Consider the following 23,516-nt stretch of genomic DNA (forward strand, 5'->3'; position numbering starts at 1 on the left):
GAAGGAGAATGCTGAGAATACAGGAGCTCAGAGAGGTGGCGAGTTATTATGCAACTTTAAAAGTTTACTGTTTTGGGGCACAGACTTGAAGAACACAAGGATAAAGTGATATAAAGCTAAAGAACTTGCTAGGTACATTCTACATTGTTACCATCCTGCAGTGAAGAACCCCAGGCGTAGGTTAAAGGCCGTTCCAACATTACCACAGCTACTACCAGAGCGTCTTTCAATCAAATTCCAGTTGATTCACTGTATTTGTTAGGCTGCCACATGGAGAGTGAACCTGATGTTTTCTGAGTGTCTGGATTTGACTTCTACATCATGTCTTGGTAGGGCTATATGATAACTGGAATTACACTCCTCCTGTTTCCACCATTAATTGGACAACATTGGCCTACTGTTCCTGTATGAGCAGAATGGCTAAATTAAGAGAGATTGCATACCTTGCCTGTCCTAGCTAATATTTATTCCTCATTGAACATAACTTTAAGAAAATAACCTACCCATTATCACATTGCTGTTTATAGACTCTTGCTGAGCACGAATTGGCTGCCATGTTTCCTAGTGACTACACTTCAAAAGTATTGCATTAGTTATATATAATCTGCTTTGAGAAATCCAGAGGGCATGAATGGTGTTATAGAACTTCAAGTCTTTTATCTTATTGTCCTCCTTTAAATGATATGCAACCTATATACACAGCAATCCCATACCCGCAAACCTTCTAAAGTGTAGTTTCAGTTAAACTTTAGTTCACTTTAACCTTGCATAAGTGCAAAGCCATGGTAGGAGATAAGAAACAGCCCAATCAATCTATAATGTCACAGAAATTGTGAGCTAAGTTCATTTAAAACCAATCAGCTTCTTGACACATTAATATGATAACATAGTTGTTCCCCAACTACTCCCCTGCAGAGATTTCCTCACAAACACTTCTAGTCTGCACAACATTGTACTGCACAACATTGTAAGACAACAGTAACTTGTATTTAAATAGCACCTCCAATGTGACACAACATTCTAAGCTTCCTTATTAATGGTACTGTTCCCAAATCTAAGGAATTTTGGAAAACCATAGCCAGCACATCCACTATATCTTGCAGCTCTCTCTCTCTTAGAGCCCTAGACAAAGAACAAAGAAAAGTACAGCACAGGAACAGGCCCTTTGGCCCTCCAAGCCTGCGCCGATCATTTTGCCCATCAACTAAAACATTTTGCACTTCCAGGGTCTGTATCCCTCTATTCCCATCCTATTCATGTATTTGTCAAGCTGCCTCTTAAACACCACTATCGTACCTGCTTCCACCACCTCCTCTGACAGCGCATTCCAGACACTCACTACCCTCTGCATAAAAAAAACTTGCCCCGCACATCTCCTCTATAGTTTTCTCCTCTCACCTTAAATCTATGTCCCCTAGTAATTGACTCTTCCACCCTGGGAAAAAGCTTCTGACTATCTACTCTGTCCATGCCACTCATAATTTTGTAAACTTCTATCAAGTCGCCCCTCAATCTCTATCGCTCTAATGAGAACAATCCGAGTTTCTCCAACCTCTCCTCATAGTTAATAACCTCCAGACCAGGCAGCATCCTGGTAAACCTCCTCTGCACCCTCTCCAACGCCTCCATATCCTTGTAATCTGACGACCAAAATTGCACTCAATATTCCAAATGTGGCCTATCCAAGGTTCTATACAGCTGCAGCATGACTTCCCAGCTTTTATACTCAATACCCCTGCCAATGAAGGCAAGCATGCCATATGCCTTCCTGACTACCTTATCCACCTGCGTTGCTACTTTCAGTGACCTGTGGACCTGTACACTCAGGTCCCTCTGCCCATCGATGTACTTAAGGGTTCTGCCAGTTACTGTGTAATTCCTGCCTGTATCAGACCTTCCAAAATGCATTACCTCACATTTGTCCAGATTAAACTCCATCTGCCATTTCTCTGCCCAAGTCTCCAACCGATCTATGTCCCGTTGTATCCTTTGACAATCCTCTTCACTATCTGCAACTCCTCCAACCTTAGTATTGTCTGCGAACTTACTAATTAGTCCAGTTACATTTTCCTCCAAATCATTTACGTATACTACAAACAGCAAAAGGTCCCTGCAGAACACCACTAGTCACAGCTCTCCATTCAGAAAAGCACCCTTCCACTGCTACCCTCTTGTCTTCTATGACCAAGCCAATTCTGTATCCATCTTGCAACTAATCCCGTGCGACTTTACCTTCTGTTACCAGTCTGCCATGAGGGACCTTGTCAAAGGCTTTACTGAAATCCATGTAGATAACATCCACTGCCCTTCCATCATCGATCATCTTTGTCACTTCCTTGAAAAACTTGATCAAGTTAGTGAGACATGACCTCCCCTTCACAAAATCAGGCTGCCTATCACTAATACACCCATTTGCTTCCAAATGGTAGTAAATCCTATCAAGAAGAATCTTCTCCAATAATTTCCCTACCACTGACATAGGGCTCACCAGCCTGTAATTTCCTGGATTATCCCTGCTACCCTTCTTAGACAATGGAACAATGTTGGCCATTCTCCAGTCCTCTGGGACCTCACCCATAGCCAGTGAGGATACAAAGATTTCTGTCAAGGCCCCAGCAATCTCCTCCCTTGCCTCCCTCAGTACTCTGGGATAGATCCCATCTAGCCCTGGGGACTTATCCACCTTAACATTCTTCAAGGCACCTAACACCTTTTTTTTGATCTCAACATGATCCAGGCTATCTACACACTCTTCCCTAGACAAATTGACTGCTAAGTCCTTCTCTGTAGCCATCAGGTCTGGGGATTTGTCGGATTTTACTCCCTTAGGTTTCGCCAGTACTTTTTCTCTGCTGATATTAATTTCTTCACTTTTTAGCCCCTAGGTATAAAACTTGCATCTTCTACTATGAAGACCAACACAATATTTGTTCAATGCTTCTCCCATTTCCTCATTCCTCATGATGATTTCTTCTGTCTCTACTTCTAAGCAGCCAAAGTTTACTCTTCCTCCTTATATTTTTAGAGGTCTTACAATCTTTTTAATATTTATGGCAGTTTACTCTCATTCTATCTTTCCTCTTTTTATCAACTTTTTGATAGCCCTCTGCTGGTTTCTAAAACACTCCCAATCCTCAGAATTACCACTGTTTTTTGCAATATTGTAAGTCTCTTTTTTAAATCTAACACTATATCCTTAACTTCCTGATTGACCCATGGATGGGTGTGTCTTGCTGAGTTTTGTTTTCAATGGAAAATATTTTTGTTGAAGATTTTGAATTGTTTCTTTAAATGTTTCCCACTATTCATTTGCCCCCATACTTTTTAGCCCATTTACCCAATTAACCTTAGCCAGTTCTCCCTTCATACCTATGTAATTGGCTTTGTTTAAGTTTAAGATTCTTGTTTGTGACTGGAGTACACTTTCGAACTAAATGTGGAATTCAATGGTTTATGATCACTATTTCCCAGTAGATCTTTTACTACGACATTACTAATTAACCTCGTTTCATTACACAATACTAGATCCCAACCTTATCCCCAGTGGTTTCCACACACATTGTTCCAAGAAACTGTTATGAAAACATTATACAAACTCATCTTCAAGACCACTGTTGCCAATTTGATTGTCCCAGTCATTATGAAGATATATATGAATGATGGGTGCCACCATCTTACCTCCAGCCTCCTGTCCACCTATTCCAGCCCTTTTGGATTTATACAGAGTTTAAATCCCCACCGGAGCTGCGGGTAAGGACTCGCAGCCTCGAGTGAAAATCCTCAACCTTGGATAAAGGCAGAATTCGAGGTAAATTCAGCCAGGAATGCACTAGAAGAAGGAATTAATGCGCAGGCTTGGCCCTGGACAAGGCCTTGACCTCCGGCCAGATTCAGCTGGGTATAAAGAGCGAGAATTCAGTGAGGAGAAGCAGTCGGGTATCTGAAAACAGCGCGAGTGGAGAGGCAGTCGGAAGTATGTAAACATAGGCAGTTGGTAGTGGAGAGCCAGAGCAGATGAGGACCTGGAGGCTGTAACCATCACCTGGAAGAGTGGGCAAAGAGGGCCCAGAGACAGCAATCACCACCCAGAAGGCAGGTGAGGACCCGGAGGCAGGAATCACCACCTAATGGTTACTGCCCAGAGTGGCGCAGCACAGGCAACAGCGAGATTGCAAGGCCACCACCTGCTCTTTGAATCCCAGGGAGAGAGATCTTGTACAAAGGAGAAAAGAGGACAGTAGGACTGTGTGTATGTATGTCCTAGGCCTACACAGTGGAGTCTAGTCTCTAATCGTCTCAGGTCCCCTTGCCACTGGACCGAGGCCTTGCTCTGTCAAGCCCGTTTGGTAGCTGGTGTGCAACAGCCACTCCACATTAAAAGAACCCACACATAGGCATCTTGCACCCCCTTTAAAATGAAGTCCAGGACCTGGAATATTAGGTCCCTCATGGACAACCACAACAGCGACAGACCAGAACGATGTACTGCTACTGTTGCCTGGGAGTTCAGATGTTTTGACATTGACAGTGGCGCATTAAGTGAGATCCAGCTGTCGGGAAAGCCAGCTGCAGGAACAAGGTGGTTACACCTTCTTCTGGAAGGATAAACCAGTAGAAGCTCACTGCCTCTATGGGGTTGTCTTCGCCATTAAAAACGAGCTATTTGGCCATCTCCAAGACATCACTTGTGGGATAAACAAGCACCTCATGACCCTTCAGCTCACCCTAGCTGAGCCAATGCGCTACAATCGTCAGCACGTACGCACCAACACTGGATGCTATGGACGAGTCCAAAGAGGAATTTTACTCCAGCCTCAAAATCCCTGGCCCAAGTCACAGCGGGCAATAAGCTGATCCCCCTTGGCGACTTCAGTGCCAGAGTTGGGAAGGACACAGACTTCCGGGGAGATGTAATTGGCAGAGAGGGGCTAGGGAAATCCAACACCAATGGGTACCCAGCTCCTGACAAAATGCCTGGAACATGGCCTTGTCATAACCAACGGCACCTTCTGTCAGAGACAAGTACAAGGCCTCATGGCAACATCCTTTCACCAAGCACTGGCACCTGTTCGACGTCATTGTCCGAGCAAGCGACCGCAAGCACATCCATATCACCCATGCCTTGATGGGTGCCAACTGCTGGACGGAGCACCGCCTAATTCGCTCCATCATCAACATCAGTGTAACCCCAAAGCAACAATGGCAACAAAAACAATATCGCAGGAAAATCAACACTGTGGCACTGAAGGCCCCTGATGAAAGCGCTGTATTCAGCCAGCGCCTCACTGCCAACCTGGCAACTCCCGGTAACCCAGAGACAGTGTCCTCAGCACCTGGTCTGCCCTCGAGGCCTCCATTAGCACCTGTGAAGAGATACTTGGTCACTCGACCAGGAAACACCAAGGCTGGTTCAATGAGAACAAACAGGAGATCCAGGAACTGATAAGCCATAAGCGCAAGGCATTTCTGAACCTGAAACAGCAACCCAACCCGAGAACAAATAAGCAGCCCAACAGACGGCTTAGGTCCAGCAAAAAAAAACCCACAACCTAAAGGAACAGATGGGTGGAGAAAGTGCAGGAGATCCAACAGTTAGCCAACTACCATGGCGTGCATGGCTGCTTTAGCACACTCTAGACCACTTACAGCCCAAGCACCCAAGGCCCCACTCCACTGCTGGCCAAGAGTGGAGAGGTGCTCATCAAGGACAGAGGGGTAGTCAGCACCCGCTGGAAGGAGCACTTCAAAGATCATCTTAACAGAGACTCCGTCTTCGACGCGAGTCGATGCTTGTGACTGCGCACATTCAGAGGCTGAGCTCCAAGCCTTTGCCAAACCTTCACCAAGGCATATGAGAGCATAGGCCTTACACAAAACATCTGTAAGACAAAGGTCCTCCACCAACCTGCCCTCTCCACACCACCCCTGCCCCCAAATTATCAAAATCCACGACGAGGCCTTGGACAACGTGAACCACTTTCCATACCTTGGGAGTCTACTGTCAACAAGGGCAGAAATTGTCAGCGAGGTTCCACACCATGTTCAGTGTGCCAGCACACCTTTAGCTGCCTGAGGAAGTGTGTGTTTGAAGACCAGGACCTCAAACCTAGCACTAAGCTCATGGTCTACAGAGCAGTAGTGACACCCGCTCTCCTATATGGCCCAGAGATGTGGACCATGTACAGCAGGCACCTCAAAGCTCTGGACACGTACAACCAGCGCTGCTTCTGCAAATCCACTGACAGGATAGGTGCACCAACGTCAGTGTTCCCGCTCAGGCCAACATCCGCAGAGTCCAAGCATCGACCACGCTCGATCAGCTCCTCTGGGCAGGCCAAATCGTCCACATGCCTGACACGAGAATCCCGAAACAAGCGCTCTACTTGGAGCTTTGACAAGGCAAGCGAATCCCAGGAGAGCAGAGGAAACGCTTTAAGGGCACTCTCAAAGCCTCCTTGAAAAAGTGCAACATTCCCACCAACATCTGGGAATCCTTGGCCCAAGACTGCCCGAAGTGGAGGGAAAGCATCTGGGAAGGAGCTGAACACCTCGAGTCTCATCGCCAAGGGCTAGCTGAAGTCAAGCATCAACAACGAAACGACACGCGGCACCCCACCCACCTACCACCGTCTGCCCCACCTGTAACAGGGACTGTGGGCTGTGCATTGAACTCTTTAGTCACCTGAGAAAATTCATTTTTAGTGTGGAAGTAAGCCATCCTCGACCCTGAAGGCCTAAAAATATGAAGATTAAAGTTCCCCACAATTATTACATTTCCTTTGTTACAAGCTCTAATAATTTCTTATTCAATGCTCTGTCCAAGAGTATAACTATTGTTGGGGGCCTGTAAACTACTCCCACCAGTGTTTTCTGACTCTTGTTCCTAACTTCCACCCACACTGATTCTACTTCATGATCTTTTCTCACTAATGACCTTATGCAATCTTATACTATCAGGGCCACCCTTCGCTTGTCATTCTGTCTCTTTATGAAATATTCTGTACCCAGGAATATTTATTTCCCAACTTTGGTCAAATTGTAACCATGTCTCTGAAATTGCAATTAAATCTAAGTTATTTGCCTCTATTTGTGCTGTTGGTTCATCTAACTTGTTGCAGATGCTTTGTGCATTCAGATAAATAACCTTTTAATTTCAAATTTTTACTTCTATTCCCTTCAATGTCCTATTCACTTCAATGTCTTTATTCACCGATGTACAATTTTTGTTAAACTCTTTATCATGCCCCACGTTGCTTGTCTTTACCCACATTGATACACTGTTCCAATGCCTCAACCTTTCTCTTTCGATTCCTAAGTAGCCCCCCACACAGAAACCCTCCTCTTCTCCCCCATTAGTTTAAAACCCCGTCCACAGCCCTAGTCACACGATTGGCCAGGACACTGGGCCCAGCCAGGTTTATGGAGCCCATCCCAACAGATTAGCGCTCACTTCCCTGAGCACTGATGCCAGTACCCAATGAATCAAAGTCCCTTTTTCCCACACCACTGAGCCATGTGTTTAATTCTCTAATCTGTTTGACCCTTTGCCAATTGGCACGTGGCTCAGGTAACAATCCAGAGATGATTATACCTTTGATGTTCTGCATTTTAATTTGGATCCTAACCCCTCAAAGTCTCTTGGGTAGAACCAGGAATGATGTTCCGCTATGTCGTTGGTTTCCACGTGGACCATAACAGGATCCTCCCCCTCCAAGTTCCTCTCTAGCTGCGAGGAAGTATACTTTAACCCTGGCACCTGGCAGGCAACACAACTTTCAGAGCTCCTGGTTGCTGCTGCAGAGAACTGTATCTATCGCCCTCGCTATACTGTCTCCTATCACTACCATATTCCTCTTTGCTTCTAGTATGAATGAATGCCCTAGTTTAGAGAGAGTAGAGAAACCAACCAATGTTTGACCCACTTTCTTATATTACACTTTTTTTTCTTTTTTCTAACCTGCGCACTCTGATTCCCACTGACTCCCTGCTTCTGCTTTTCACTCGAGCACTCCTCTCTCAGGCTTACTCACTGTAGTGGCAAGTGAAATGGAGTAAAATGAACAAACTGTAAATACAGCCATCTTATTTCCTTCCTTCCTTTTCAGGAGTGTTCAAGCAAGTCACATTCTAATATCATCAGATGGACAGGTCTATTTATCCGGACTCCGCAGTATTTTCAGTATGATCAGCCATGGCCAGCGGCTACGGGTGATCCATGACTTCCCAAAATACAGTGTTAAAATATTACCATGGCTGAGCCCTGAGCTGCTGCAGCAAGTAAGTTCACACCTGTAAACAAACTCTTTTAACAGATTGAGTGACAGGAAGTTTGAAGCTTCAGGTGGGTGTAATAGTGACCAGACTAACCCCTGGTACATGTATTATACAGGAACCATACAACATTTATAGAGGAAATGCAGCTTGCCCTGGTCTCAAAAGTTTACTGCAATAGTGAAGATACAGCTTCCAGGGTTAAAATTTCACCCAAAGCCTCAGCTTCTGATGTGCACGTTGGGCTGCATTTTATTATCATAATCTTGCCAGTATAGTACTAGAAAGCGTAGCAAAATCAGTCTAGTCTGATAAATCTTCATTTTTATTATTTGCTGGTACATGTTCAAATATGTTTAACGTAACTGAACCAGGAATGATGTTCCGCTATGTCGTTGGTTTCCACGTTGACCATGACAACAGGATCCTCCCCCTCCAAGTTCCTCTCTAGCTGCGAGGAAATATCCTTTAACCCTGGCACCGGGCAGGCAACACAACTTTCAGAGCTCCTGGTTGCTGCTGCAGAGAACTGTATCTAACGTCCTCGCTATAATGTCTCCTATCACTACCATATTCCTCTTTGCTTCTAGTATGAATTATGAATTAATCAGAATTCTGCTGAGTAAAGCTGGAAGTTGATTATTACTGGCAAGAGAGTTTCTATAGGCTGTGTGCCTACTGCTAGCCAGTTAGTTCAGTGATGATGGCTTGTCTCTGACAAAACGCTAGAGTTGGTGCCAAAATTCCAATGGATTTTACGCTGATATTTCCTGCCCAGTTGATTCCATGAAAGAAAACATGCTTTCATCTCCAGGCTTGTAGATTCGTGCAACCCCAGATTGAGAAGCAATGCTTGCCTTAATGCTCCTCCTGTTCTTGGTCAGGAGTTTGGTGCCCCTATATTCAGTTTGCACTCAGAATACACCTCCTTGTTTGTGCACTTGCTTGCAATTGTTGGTTACTGATTCTGAGAACAAAGCGTGAGTGTGGAATGATTTTTCTTAATTAAGTCATGGGATGTGGGTTTCACAGGCAAGGTTGGTATTTATTTCCCATCCCTCATTGCCTTTGAGAAGGTGGTGGTGAGCTATCTTCTTGAACTGCTGTGTTCTGAGTGATGTAGATACTTCACAGTGCTGTTGTTACAGAAAGAATGTTCAGCGTTTTAAACTGGAAATACAGTCTCGCACTGTCTGATTTCTTCCCAGATAGCCTGTGTATTTCTGTAGCAGGAAGAAAACTTAAGGGCAGATACTCCCCCTCCCCGTCATCAGTGCCACACAACAGACTTGTGAGAAAAGTTATTGCTCAAGGGATAAAAGATACAGTAGCAACGTGGATACAAATTGGCTGAAAAATAGGAAGCAGAGAGTAATGGTTGATGGATATTTTTTGAGCTGGATGAAGGTTTGTAGTGGAGTTCCTCAGGGTATTGGGACTCCTGGTTTTCCTGATATATTAATGATCTAGATCTTGATGTGCAGAGGACAATTTCAAAGTTTGCAGGTGATACGAAGCTTGGGAGTGTTGTGAACTGTGAGGAGGATGGTGTGGAACTTCAAGGGGACATAGACAAGTTGGTGGAGTGGGCAGATAGATAACAGATGAAGTTCACTGCAAAGAAGTGTGAAGTGATACATTTTGATAGGATGAACATGGACAGGCAATGTAAAATAAGGGGTGAAATTTTGAAGAGAACACAGGAGCAGAAAGACCAGGACAGGTGGAGAAAGCAGTTAATAAAGCATATAGTACCCTGGGCTTTATTAATAGGGGCATAGAATACAAGAGCAAGGAGGTTATGCTGAATTTATATAAGACATTCGTTAGACCTCAGCTGGAGTATTGTGTACACTTCTGGCGCCACATTATAGGAAGGATGTGAATACATTGGAGTACAGAACAGAAGAGGTTTACAAGAATGGTTTCAGGGATGGGAAACTTCAGCTAGGAGGAGATTGGAGAGGTTGGGACTGTTCTCCTTGGAGAGAAGGTAGCTAAGAGGAACAATAGAGATGTTCAAAATCATGAGGGGGCTGGAAAGAGTAAATAGAAAGAAGCTGTTCCCACTCATAAAAGGATCAAGAACGAGAGGGCACAGACTTAGTGATTTGAAAAGAAGCAAATGTGACATGAGAAATTTTTTCTCACAGCGACTGGTTCGGGTCTGGAATGCACTGCCTGGAAGTGTGGTGGAGGCAGGTTCAATCAAGGCATTCGAGGACATTAGATGACTGTTTGAATAGAAACAATGTGTAGGGGTACGGGGAAAATAAAGGGCAATAGCACTAGGTCATAATGCTCATTTCGAGAGCTGGCGCAGACTCGATGGGCCAAATGGCCTCCTTCTGTGCCATTTAAAATTCTGAGATTCCAGGATTTTCAGCTGGCAACAATGAAGGAATGGTAATAGTTCCATGTTCGAGTGGTTTGTAGTGGAAAGTTTGTTATTGAACTAGTGGTGCTTCCATTCACAATGATGAGGGGGAATATCTGCCCTTAGCTTGTGTATTACTGTAGCAGGAAGGAATACTATCTGGAAAGAAATATCCAGACAATGTGAGACTGTATTTCCAGTTTAAAATGTTGAACATTCTTTCTGTAGCAACTGTTGTTTTAGGGTGAGGTTACTTTTGCATTCTAGCAAAATTGGGCTGACACGTGGTAGGTAACATTTTAGTCACACAAGTGCCAGACAATGACCATCTCCAACAAGAGAGAATCTAACCATCACCCCTTGACATTCAATGGCATTACCTTCACTGAATCTCCTGCTATCAACATGCTGGGATTACCATTGACAGAAACTGAACTGGACTAGCCATATAAATACTGTGGGTGCAAGAGTAAGTCAGAAGCTAGGAATCCTGTGGCGAGTAACTTACCTCCTGACTCCCCAAAACCTGTCCACCATCTACAAGGCACAAGTCAGGAGTGTGATGGAATACTCCCCACTTGCCAGGATGAGTGCAGCTCCCACAACACCCAAGAAGCTTGACACCGTTCAGGACAAAGCAGCCGGCTTGATTGGCACCATATCCACAAACATTCACTCTCTCCACCACCAACGCACAGTAGCAGCAGTGTGTACCATCTACAAGATGCACTGCAGCAACTCACCAAGGCTCTTTAAGCAGCACCTCCCAAACCCACAAACGCTACCATCTCGAAGGATAAGGGCAGCAGATAGATGGGAGCACCACCACCTGGAAGTTCCCCTCCAAGACACTCACTATCCTGATTTGGAAATATATCGCCTTTCCTTCACTGTTGCTGGGTCAAAATCCTGGAACTCCCTCCCGAACAGCACTGTGGGTGTACCTACACCACATGGACTGCAGCGGTTCAAGAAGGCAGCTCACCATCACCTTCAAGGGCAACGAGGGATGGGCAATATATGCTGGCATAGCCAGCAACACCCACATCCTGTAAATGATTTTAAAAAGTCAGGGCCCCTGCCCAGAATTCCAAGATAGATGGTGTTCATTACCCTGTTGTTTTGAAGACAGCTGGGTCACTGTTTGAAATCACTGCCACTGTGTTCACTTAGGAGTAGGATTCTCATTAAATTGGCAGAGGCCAGGAGGATGGGGTGGGTTTTGGGGTTAGGTCATGAGGAATCGATGAATACTGGAGCCCTGCACCTGCATTCTTAGGATGGAGGTTGTGTGAAGTAGCTCTTTATTTATTCACTGTATCGCAGGTTTAATTCTCCAGTAATCTGAACTTAAGCCTTTCAGTAGAGTGAGCCAGATCCTGTGTGATCCTAGCAGCTGATCATGGGTTCCCCAGTCACCGAGTTCCATTTGCATGGCCACTGATCATTTGGAAACTTTGTATTAATGCCTTGTTATAATATTTACAGCTGCTCACTGAAGTGCCCTGGAACCTTTTGTTCCCTTTCTTCCTGTAGAATCTGCAGGGTTATGATGCCAAATCTGATATATACAGCCTGGGAATAACGGCCTGCGAGCTGGCTAATGGGCATGTTCCTTTCAAAAATATGCCTGCAACTCAGGTATGTGTGTTATAATGTACTCAGCACTGCTTACCATAGGTACAGACTGCAGCATGAGATTGGCACATCACAGGGCTCTGATAATATAATGATAATAATGACTGTGGAGAAAAATAAAGGAGGGTTTAATTGGCAGGTTGAGAATTGTTGTTAACATTTGTCACAGGTAGAGTTCAATTCAACCACAGAATACCCACTTTCTTCCCTTTTAGTTTCATGGAATGAAATTTGATCTGCACTAACCAGGATGTTGTTGTTCATCACGTGGTTAGCAAAGCTGACTCAGGCCTAGTTGGATTGAGAATCAATTTCCAGTCTTTACAAATCCATACACCAAAGACTTAAAGTTGAATATAGGAGCAGGAGTAGGCCATTCAGCCCATCAGGCCTGCTCAGCCATTCAATTAGAACATTTTCCCATGCTACCCCAAACTCCTTGATGTCATTAGCATCTAGAAATCTATTGAGTTCTGTCTTGAACATATTCAGTGTCTGAGCTTCCACAGCCCTCTGGGTTAAAGAAGTCCAAAGATTCACTACCCTTTGAGTGAAGAAGTTCCTCCTCATTCCATTCCTAAATGGCTTGCCTCTTATTCTGAAAATGTGCCCCCTGGTCCTAGACCACCGCCCCCCCCCACCCCTCATAGCCAGGAGAAACATGCTTTCTGCATCTACCCTGTCCCCTTAATAATTTTATAAGTTTCAGTGAGATCACCTCTCATTCTTCTGAACTTTATAGAATACAGGCCCAGTCTTCTTAATCTCTCCTCAAAGGACAGACCCGCCACCCCAGGGATTAGTCAAGTGAACCTCCACTGCACTTCCTCTATTGTAAGTATACTCTTGCTTAGGTAAGGGGACCAAAACTCTACGCAATACTCCAGGTGCAATCTCACCAAGCTTCAATATCATTGAAGCGAGACATCTTTACTCCTGTACTCAAATCCTCTTGCGACAAAGGCCAACATTCCATTTGCCTTCCTAATTGCTTGCTGTACCTACATGTTAGCTTTCAGTGATTGATGAACAAGGGGTCCCAGATCCCTTTGGACATCAACATTTCCTAATCTCCCTCCATTTAAAAAATACTATGTACTTCCATTCCTCACACATGTCCACATCATATTCCATCTGCCATGTTCTTGTCTACTCACTAATTCTATACAAACTCCTTTGAAGCCTCTTCACATCATCCTCACAACATAATTTTCATTTATATAAACGACATGGATGACTATGTGGGGGGTGGGGAGGTAGGATTAGTAAGTTTGTGGATGACACAAAGATTGGCCGGGTGGTTAACAGAGAGGCTGAGTGTCTTGGGCTACAGGACAATATAGACGGGATGGTCAAATGGGCAGATAAGCGGCAGATGGAATTTAACCCTGAAAAGTGTGAGGTGATATACTTTGGAAGGAGTAATTTGACAAGGAAGTATTCAATGAATGGCATGGCACTAGGAAGTTCTGAGGAACAAAGGGACCTTGGCGTGTGTGTTCATAGATCTCTGAAGGCAGAAGGGCATGTTAGTGGGGTGGTGAAAAAGGCAAATGGGACACTTACCTTTATCAATTGAGGCATAGATTACAAAAGTAGGGAGGTCATGTTGGAGTTGTATAGAACCTTGGTGAGGCCACAGCTGGAGTACTTTGTGCAGTTCTGGCCGCCACATTATAGGAAGGATGTGATTGCACTGGAGGGGGTGTAGAGGAGATTCACCAGGATGTTGCTTGGGATGAAACATTTAAGTTATGAAGAGAGGTTGGATAGACTTGGATGCCTATGACATCTTTTGGCTATCTCCCCTATCACTGGCCCTCTATCCAGCTCTACCTGTCCCATCCCCCTTAAACCAGCTTATATTTCACCTCTTTTCTATATTTACTTAGTTCTGTTGAAGAGTCATACAGATTTGAAATGTTAACTGTGTTCCTCTCTGCAGATGATGCCAGACCTGCCGAGTTTTCCCAGGTATTTTTATTTTTGTTTTGAATAGACTTGGGTTGCTTTTGTTGGAGCAGAGAAGACTGAGGGGCGACCTGATCGAGGTGTACAAGATTGAGGGGCATGGACAGGGTGAATAGGGAGCAGCTGTTCCCCTTAGTTGAAGGATCAGTCACAAGGGGGCATAAGTTCAAGGTGAGGGGCAGGAGGTTTAGGGCGGATGTGAGGAAAATCCTTTTTTACCCAGAGGATGGTGACGGTCTAGAATGCGCTGCCTGAGATGGTTGCCTCACATCCTTTAAAATGTACCTGGATGAGCACATGGCACATCATAACATTCAAGGCTATGGGCCAAGTGCTGATAATGGGATGAGGTAGGTAGGTCAGGTGTTTCTCACGTGTCGGTGCTGACTCAAAGGGCCTCTTCTGCACTGTGAGATTCTGTTTTCAAACTTAATGGAACATGCCATCATATTATGCTCACTCTTCCCTGAAAGTGCTTACAACAAGATTATTAATTGGTCCTTTCTCATTGCATAATACTAGATCTGAAATGGCCCATTCTCTCATTGGTTCTTCAACAAACTGTTCTAGAAAACTATTTTGTAAACATTCCAGGAATTTGTCCTGCATGGCATTAATACTCATTAAATTTATCCAGTCTATGTGTAGATTGAAGTCTCCCATGGTTACTGTGTTACCTTTGTTACATGCACCTAATTCCTGATTTATACCATGCCCTACAACACCAATACTGTTTGGTGGCCTATAAATAATTCCTGCCAATGTTTGCTGCCCTATACTGTTTCTTAGCTCTACCTGAACAGATTCTTGTTGCTGTAAAAAGACATTTTGTTGAAGCTTTTTGTCTTGCACTCATCAGGACAATCTCAAGAATGAATACCACTGCCAGGGGAAGCAACAGCTTTATACTATATGAGAAGAGAGTGCTGATTGTTTGGCAAGTGAACTCTGATGGAGATGTTGCCATGGAGAATGCACCAGTTAATGGTGACTGACAATTAACTGCCAAGCATTGTTTGAAATTTAATCCAGGCAGCTTGACTCTGGTCAAGGCACTGCCCTGAGGAATGAATCAATGAAAAGCTCTCTCATATTTTGTTTAGCTGAAACAGGCACAATGTTTTTCCTGTCTACACAGAACAGGGCCCTGTGTATTAATATATGTAGCTTCCAGTACATACATGCACCACACTGCGAACCCAACTGACAAATTGATTCCCGGCGTAATTTTTAGCACACTGAAGATTACTTAGCAAATGTTGTCCAGTCACAAAATCACATCTAATGTTTGACACTGTGTTTGAGCTTCGCAAGCACAAGCTGGTTGGATACAGTCTATATCTTGCTTGTTGTGAAAAGTGGAAAGAACATGCTGTTTGATACGATCTGCCAGTCTTTGGGACGTATGGCCTATATACTGAGCATCACACTGGCACTGAAATTCATTTACTACATTACTCATTTGTGTGATAGGCAGAACATCTTTTTGGTTTTGTGGCAGCATCCTGTTAGTGGTGAATACCACTTGCGTCGTCACTGCATAGTCGCAGCGTGAAGCAGCTAGCTTCATCTGTCGTTCGAATTTTTACGAACGTAAGAACAAGGAGTAGGCCATTCGGCCCCTCAGGCCTGCTCCATCATTTAATAAGATCATGGCTGATCCGATAGTAACTTCAATTATGCATCCCGCCTATCCCCGATAACCTATCCAGCTCTACATTAAAAATATTCAAAGTCCTGTTTCTACCACCTTTTCAGGAAGAGTTCCAAAGACTCATGAACCTTTCAGAGAAAAAATTTTACTTGATCTGCATTTTAAATCGGTGACCCCTAGTTCTAGATTCTCCCACAAGAGGAAACATCCTCTCCACATTCCCCTGTCTGGGTAATCTGAGGTAGACTGGGCACTTTTCAGTGCCGAATGTGACGGCCTTAGGCCCGTTCATGAGTTTTCACGTGTGTATTGCGCAATGATCTGATTAGGGTAGCCATTATCCTGCAGGATGCCCTTGATGCACCCTATTTCAGCATCAAGCTTGCATGGTGAACAAATGGATCAAGCTCCATTTAGAGGTTGCTGATAAGCCCAATCTTATAGCATATGAAACTGTAAGAATCCCAACGCATGTATTGACAAGTGACGGGAGGCTTGCAGTAGACTGTGATGGAGAATCCCCTGGCAGATTTCCCAACTAGTATGTCAAGGAAAGGGAGTTAATTTGACTGCTCCATTTCAAAGGTGAGTTTGAGCGCAGGATGGAGCCTGTTAAGACATGCAAGAAAATTATTACATGGAGCTGCGGATTTAAATATAGCAAACGTATCATCCACATATTGGAAATATGCGAGGGGTCGGAGGTTAGGTGTCATTCCATTGAAGACCTGGAACCCAACAAAGATGTACTTGAAACTACATATGTTGATACACAGAGCCCTGTTCTGTGCAGACAGAAAGAACATGTACACACACTGCGCCAGTTTCAGCAAAACAATGCCCAGCCCTCCCTCGCCTTCACATGGTCCATCTCCGACACTTCCCTTACCTTTCTTGACCTGTCTCCATTTCTGGTGATAAACTGCCAATATTCATTACAAGCCATTCAACTCCCACAGCTACCTGGTCTACAGCTACTCACACCCTGCTTCCCGTAAGGACTCCATCCCATTCTCCCAGTTCCTCTGCCTCCGTCACATTTGTTCTGGTGATGCTATCTTCCAAAACAGTGCTTCTAACATGTCTTCCTTTTTCCTTAACCAAGGTTTCCCTCCCACTGTTGTTGACAGTGCCCTCAACTGTGTCCGACCCAACTCCCGAGTCTCTGCCCTCACCCCTTCTCCCTCCCAGAACCATGATAGGGTCCCCTTCGTCCTCACTTTTCACCCCACCAGCCTCCGCATTCAAAGGATCATCCTCTGCCATTTCCGCCAACTCCAGCATGATGCCACCACCAAACACATCCCCTCCCTGTCAGCATTCTGTAGGGACCATTCTCTTTGTGACACCCTGGTTCGCTCCTCCATCACCCCTAACACCTGATGCACTTTCCCATGCAATCGCAGAAGGAGCAACACCTGCCCCTTTACCTTCTCCCTTCTCGCCATCCAAGGCCCCAAACACACTTTTCAGGTGAAGCAGCACTTCACATGAACCTTCTTCAGTTTGGTCTACAGTATTCACTGCTCCCAATGTGGTCTCCTCTACATTGGGCTAACTAAACATAAACTTTGTGACTGCTTTGCGGAACATCTTCGCTCAATCCGCAAGCATGACCCAGACCTTCCTGTCACTTGCCATTTCAACACACCATATTGCTCTCTTGCCCACATGTCCGTCCTTAGGCTTCACTGGAACATTGCAGCAGGCCAACATAAACTGAAGGAGCAGCACCTCACCTTCCATTTACAACTTTCTGGACTTAACATTGAGTTCAACAACTTCTTTCATCTTGACTCCTTTTTTTTAATCCAATTTTTATTATTTATTTATTCATTTTTTTCATTCTTTTTCCCCAACCACCCCTCCCCCATCCCCCATAGGGCCATGTGTCACTTGTTTCTATGTTGTGATTTCACAGAATACTGACCCTTATTCTGCTGTTAACACATTCTGCCATCACCTTTATGCCACTATCAGCACTTTCTTTAGTCTTTAACACTACCATTAACACTCCCTTCGTCTTGTGTCCATGACATTTTTGTCAATCTCTCCTGGGCTCCCACCTATCCCTTACCTTCTATTTGGCTCCACCTGCTCCACCCCCTCTTAAATAATATAGAATCCATCACTTTTCTACCTCTCTTTAGCTCTGAAAAAGAGTCATATGGTCTTGAAATGTTAACTCTGTTTCTCTCTCCACAGATGCTGTCGGACCAGAGTTTTTCCAGCATTTTCTGTTTTTAATTTGGGTTTAAAACATTTACTCTTATTCCCATGGATCTTTTGCTGTTCTCAGATGTTGCTGGAGAAGTTGAATGGGACAGTGCCCTGTCTACTGGACACCACTACTATCCCTGCAGAGGAGCTGTTGATGACAAACTCCCAGTCAGCGGTGGATTCGGGTATCGTAGAGAGTTCTGCTGCTTGTGGAACACGAACAACAAATGGGGAACAGGTGCAGCATCCATACAACAGGACCTTCTCTGGGCTCTTCCACAATTTTGTAGAGTTGTGCTTACAGCGGGAGCCTGAGCAGAGGTACAATCATTGTGAAAGCAGATTTGATGTTGGCTGTTTCATGGCTAGATTTCATTCACAAAATTAGTATTTTTGCTTATAAAATTGATAATGCCAGGGGATGAAACCCTTTCCATTTTAGCTCTCTGATATTCAGTATTCCTAGGTCAGATGTTAGAAGCAGAGTAAAGTTCCCTTGATTCTGCTTAAACACTGTGTCTCTTGCAAGGACACTTCAGCCAACTGACCAATCTCAGTGAATGCTCAGGGCAATCATCAAAGTCTGATTCTGATGTTGACTTGCTCGTATTCCAACATGGATACTGGCTGATTGGCACCTCCCCAATGCAGGGCAATGTAGCACCTAGGTGAGATTGGCTAATGCAACAGAGGGCAGAGATTGAACTCAAAACCACCTGGTCTGTATGAGGCAGTTACTCACTGCTGTTTTTACCAACTGCACCATTAAGAAAGTATTTTTCCCAACGAACTGTGGTTAATCTGTGTCACCCTCACTGCTGCAGTTGATGCTGTCTGCTTTAACACTCTTGACTGACTCTTGCCCTTGTGTGTTCTTTATAGACCCTCAGCCAGTGCATTACTCAACCATTCGTTTGTGAAGCAGGTATGTGCATGGTAATTTTTCCTTCTATATTCTGCTCTGCCATCACTCCATGCCCTCTCTGATCACTAGGGGTTCATTTTATTGTCGGCATGGGGAGAGTGGAGTAAGCCATTCTAGAAAATAAGGGTTTTCTCCAAAGCTCATAGTGACTCTGCAATCTTGACGGACTGCACTCACTGCATATCACCTTGGGAAGAGAGATAGAAGGTGAGAGAGACAAAGAGGATGGGAAGATGGAGAGGAGATTTTGGGAGATAAGTTGAAAGAAGGGATGTGAGAAAGAAGGCCTGGGAGGGAGGAACACAAGAAATAGGAACAGGAGTAGACCACATTGCCCATGGAGCCTGCTCCGACATTCAATACGATCATGGCTGATCTTGGGCTTCAACTCCACTTTCCCTGCCCGATCCCCATGTACCTTAATTCCCTGTGAGACCAAAGATCTGCCTTTCCCAGCCTTAAACATATTCAATAATGGAGCATCCACAACCCTCTGGGATAGAGAATTCCAAAGGTTCAGGACCCTTTGAGTGAAGTAATTTCTCCTCATCTCGGTCTTAAATGACCAGTCCCTTATCCTGAGACTGTGACAATCTCTGTGTCCGCCCTATCAAGCCCCTTCAGAATCTTGTAGGTTTCAATGAGATTGCTTCTCTTTCTTCTAAACTCCAGAGAATATAAACCCAATTTATTCAGCTTTTCATCATAGGACAGCCTGCTCATCCCAGGGACCAAATTAGTGAACCTTTGCTGTACCACCTCCACTACAAGTATATCCTTCCTTTAAGCGTGGGGATATTGGAAGCTGTGAAGATCTCGGTCCTGTTTTAATAGTTAGCGAGATGAAGCTAGTGTCCAATGTTTTTCTGTTGTAGATTGATAGGGACTCCAGACACTGGGTGATGAGTTTTTGAAAACACATTGCAAAGTGAGTATAATTTCTGTAACCCTTCAGTGTCACAATCGTATCGAAACTGGAGATTAAACTCATTTTGGACCTTTTTTGCTGTGAAGTTAATAAGATTATTACAAATGTTGGCCCTGCCAGTGTCACTCATCTCCCATGAAAGAATAAAAACAAGTTTTCTACATGTTCATGCCAGGAGGGTTGCTGCTGTAGTTTCACCAGTTTGTCAGCTTCCCATTCCTGTCAGTTCTGCTCCTTTCTCTGAGCTGCGATAGGCACGGACTCATTTACTTTTCTTTTCTCAAGCTGAAACGTCGAGTGGTGGAGGTGCTTCCTGACCTGCTCCGACCTGTAACCCCTATGACAGACCTGGAAGGAACTCACCCACATGAGTTGCGAGGGATGGCTGGACTGGCATCCAGCCTGGAGCAGCTGGACGTGGAGGACTGGGACTTCTGAAAGTGGAGCCCATGCACGTGCAGTGACTGCATGACGCTGATGGTCTTTATTTGTAATTTTTTTTTACATAAAAAGCCAACTTCATTAACTTACAATTGTTAGCTGGGATCCAGCGACCTGTGGTACTGATGGAAGCTGAATAATGTGTGTGCCCATCGAACCAGCTCAGGTGGACCAGGGACCACCGCCTGAACATTGTTACTCAACTTGAACTCGAGATTTCAGATCAAAACCTTTACCCTTTTACAGTAACTGTACCAGCAGCTAGTGAATAGTGAGTGCAGAGGCAGTGTACTCACACCCCTCATGAGTAATGAGGTATTGCCCTCACCCCCTCACACTCCTCATGAGTACAGAGACAGTGTCTTCACACTTCACCGCTTGAGGATACAGAGGCATTGTACTCAAACCCCCTCGTGTCACAATGGAGGCGTGCAATGTACCCTGATAATGTTTTATTACCTTCTTACATAAAATCCCTTTATACCTGAATTGTTATTTATTCAGAATCAATATTAAAGTTGCATTTGGGTATACATGTGCGGAATCCTTGTATACTGGACAAGTCCCAGATGCAACAGTTTTTAATTTGGATTCTCTCCCATGCAGGAGCCTGGTCCTGAATTTGTCAAGTCCATTGGGTTGATTTTTTTTTTAATCTCTCAGCTTTAGAGAAACATAGTGGGGGTGCATTTTCCAGTCGGTGCTGCCTCTGAGTCAAATGCAGGTAAATAGCAGGAGTCAGCAGAACATGTGTTGGGCTCAACTGTGGGATCCATGGCTCCACATACTGTTGAGTTGGCTTCAGTATGGATCCCATCAGAGCTAGAACAGGAGCAATTTTCAGATATACCGGATCTCTTCTTGAAGGACCTGGTCTCAACTGGCCAGCTGAGAGATGCCCCAGGCCAGGATTCTCCAGTGGATCTGAGTTGGCTCAAACCCTGCATGAGCAACTCACCAGATAGTCACAATCCCTTGGAATCACAGAAGCTCTCAGCTGTCTGATATCCCTTTTTTGGAAAAGTAGGATCCCTAACTCCTCCAGGATTGTCCTGGAGTCTCAGAATTTTAGATTTAATCTCCTGAACAGTGCTGTCAGCAAACCAGGAGAAAAATAATGTGGCAATAAAAGTGTGTTTTTTCATTTTCTTTGAACATTTTTGTTTATTGTAAGAACTCTTGGAGATGGGGAAAAGGCTGTTGAACTAAGAGGTAGGGTTTTGCAACACAATGAAAGATAATTATTCAGTTTCTGATCACAGCTGCAATCTTTGTCATTCCCAATATGCAACTCTTCGTGGAGCTCCTCTTCGTGCAATTGCCAGAATAGTGCTTCTTCCATAGTCCTGTAGATGGGATGCCAGTGTAGAGAGAAACTACCTACCTGACACCTCAACAGCCTACAATTCATATCAAACTTTGTCTTATATGATATTACCATCAGAGAGACTGCAGAAACACAAATGCAGACAGCAGAATGATCTGGTGTAGGTCACAAGAGAATGCTATTGCTACATCCCCAGCTTATTATTGTACAGTTAGATACAGGGCAATTTGGGTGACACATAGAAACAAAGAAAATAGGAGCAAGAGTAGGTTGCCAGGTCCTTCAAGCCTGCTCTACCATTCAATATAATCATTGCTTGTCCTCTATCTCAACCCCATGTTCCTGCTCTCTCCCCATACCCCTTGACACCTTTAGAGTATAGAAATCTATCTATTTCCTTCTTAAATATATTCATTAACTTGGCCTCCACAGCCTTCTGTGGTAGAGAATTCCACAGGTTACCACCCTCTGAATGAAGAAGTTTGTCCTCATCTCAGTCCCAAATCGCCTACCCATATCCTGAGAGTGTGACCCCTTGTTCCAGACCCCCCAGCCAGAGGAAACATCATCCCTGAATCCAGTCTGTCCAGCCCTGTCAGAATTTTATATATTTTAATGAGATCCCCTCTTGTCCTTCTAAACTCCAGTGAACACAGGTCTCGTCGGCCTAATCACTTCCCAAATGACAATCCTGCCATCCTAGGAATCAGCCTGGTAAACTTTCGCTGCAATCCATTTATGGCAAGCATATCCTTCCTTAGGTACGGAGACCAAAACTGCACACAATACTCCAGGTGTGGTCTCACCAAGACCCTGTATAGCTGCAGTAAGTCATCCTTGCTCCTGTACTCAAATCCTCACGCAATGAAGGCCAACTTACCTTTTGCCTTCTTAACTGCTTGCTGCACCTGCATGCTTGCTTTCAGTGATTGGTGTACAAGGACATGCAGGTCTCTTTGTATATCAACATTTCCCAATCTATCACGTTTAAATAATACTTTGCCATTCTGTTTCTCCTACCGAAGTGGATAATTGTGAGGTTATAAACATTATACAGCATCTGCCACGTATTTGCCTACTCATTCAACTTGTCTAAATCACCTTGAAGCCTTTTTGCATCCTCCTCACCACTCACATCCCACCTAGTTTTGTGTCATCAGACTTGGAAATATTGCATTTGGTTCCCTCACCAAAATCATTGATATATATTGTGAATAGCTGGGGCCCAACCACTGATCCCTGTGGTACCCCACTAGTCACTACCTGCTACTCTGAAAAAGACCTGTTTATTCCTACTCTGTTTCCTGTCTGCTAACCAATTCTCAATCCATGCCAATATATTACCCCCAATCCCGTGTGCTTTAATTTTATACACTAACCTCTAACGTGGGACCTTATCAAAAGCTTTAGTTTTTTTATTCATTTATGGAATGTGGGTGTCGCTGGCTAGGCCAGCGTTAATTGCCCATCCCTAATTGCCCTTGAGAAGGTGGTGGTGAGTTGTCGTCTTGAACTGCTGCAGTCCATGTAGTGTAGGTACACCCACAGTGCTGTTAGGGAGTTCCAGGATTTTGACCCAGCAAAAGTGAAGGAATGGTGATATATTTCCAAGTCGGGATGGTGAGTGACTTGGAGGGGAACTTTCAGGGGAGTACGGCCTACATCGCTCATCTTCGGGAAGAGGAGGTGGACCTGCGGGAGATACATGGGGTGGGGAGAGAATAAATACAATCCGGGGAACGCAGCCTACATCACTCACCTTTG

At 44.5% G+C, this 23,516-nt stretch overlaps 1 protein-coding gene across 4 annotated transcripts in view; it reads left to right on the forward strand.

The window, feature by feature from the left end:
- Positions 1 to 21,569, forward strand: part of strada (STE20 related adaptor alpha) — a 96,387-nt gene extending 74,818 nt beyond the window's left edge. For all 4 annotated transcript variants that reach the window (XM_041173751.1, XM_041173752.1, XM_041173754.1 and 1 more), the window contains 5 exons: positions 8,106 to 8,277; positions 12,185 to 12,289; positions 18,211 to 18,452; positions 19,014 to 19,056; positions 20,270 to 21,569. In XM_041173751.1, the coding sequence (XP_041029685.1) occupies positions 8,106 to 8,277; positions 12,185 to 12,289; positions 18,211 to 18,452; positions 19,014 to 19,056; positions 20,270 to 20,422 (715 nt within the window). In that variant the 3' untranslated portion in view covers positions 20,423 to 21,569. The remainder of the gene's footprint in view (positions 1 to 8,105; positions 8,278 to 12,184; positions 12,290 to 18,210; positions 18,453 to 19,013; positions 19,057 to 20,269) is intronic.
- Positions 21,570 to 23,516: the final 1,947 nt, after the last annotated feature.

Source organism: Carcharodon carcharias, chromosome 23, assembly GCF_017639515.1.
Source record: "Carcharodon carcharias isolate sCarCar2 chromosome 23, sCarCar2.pri, whole genome shotgun sequence".
Taxonomy (NCBI): Eukaryota; Metazoa; Chordata; class Chondrichthyes; order Lamniformes; family Lamnidae; genus Carcharodon; species Carcharodon carcharias.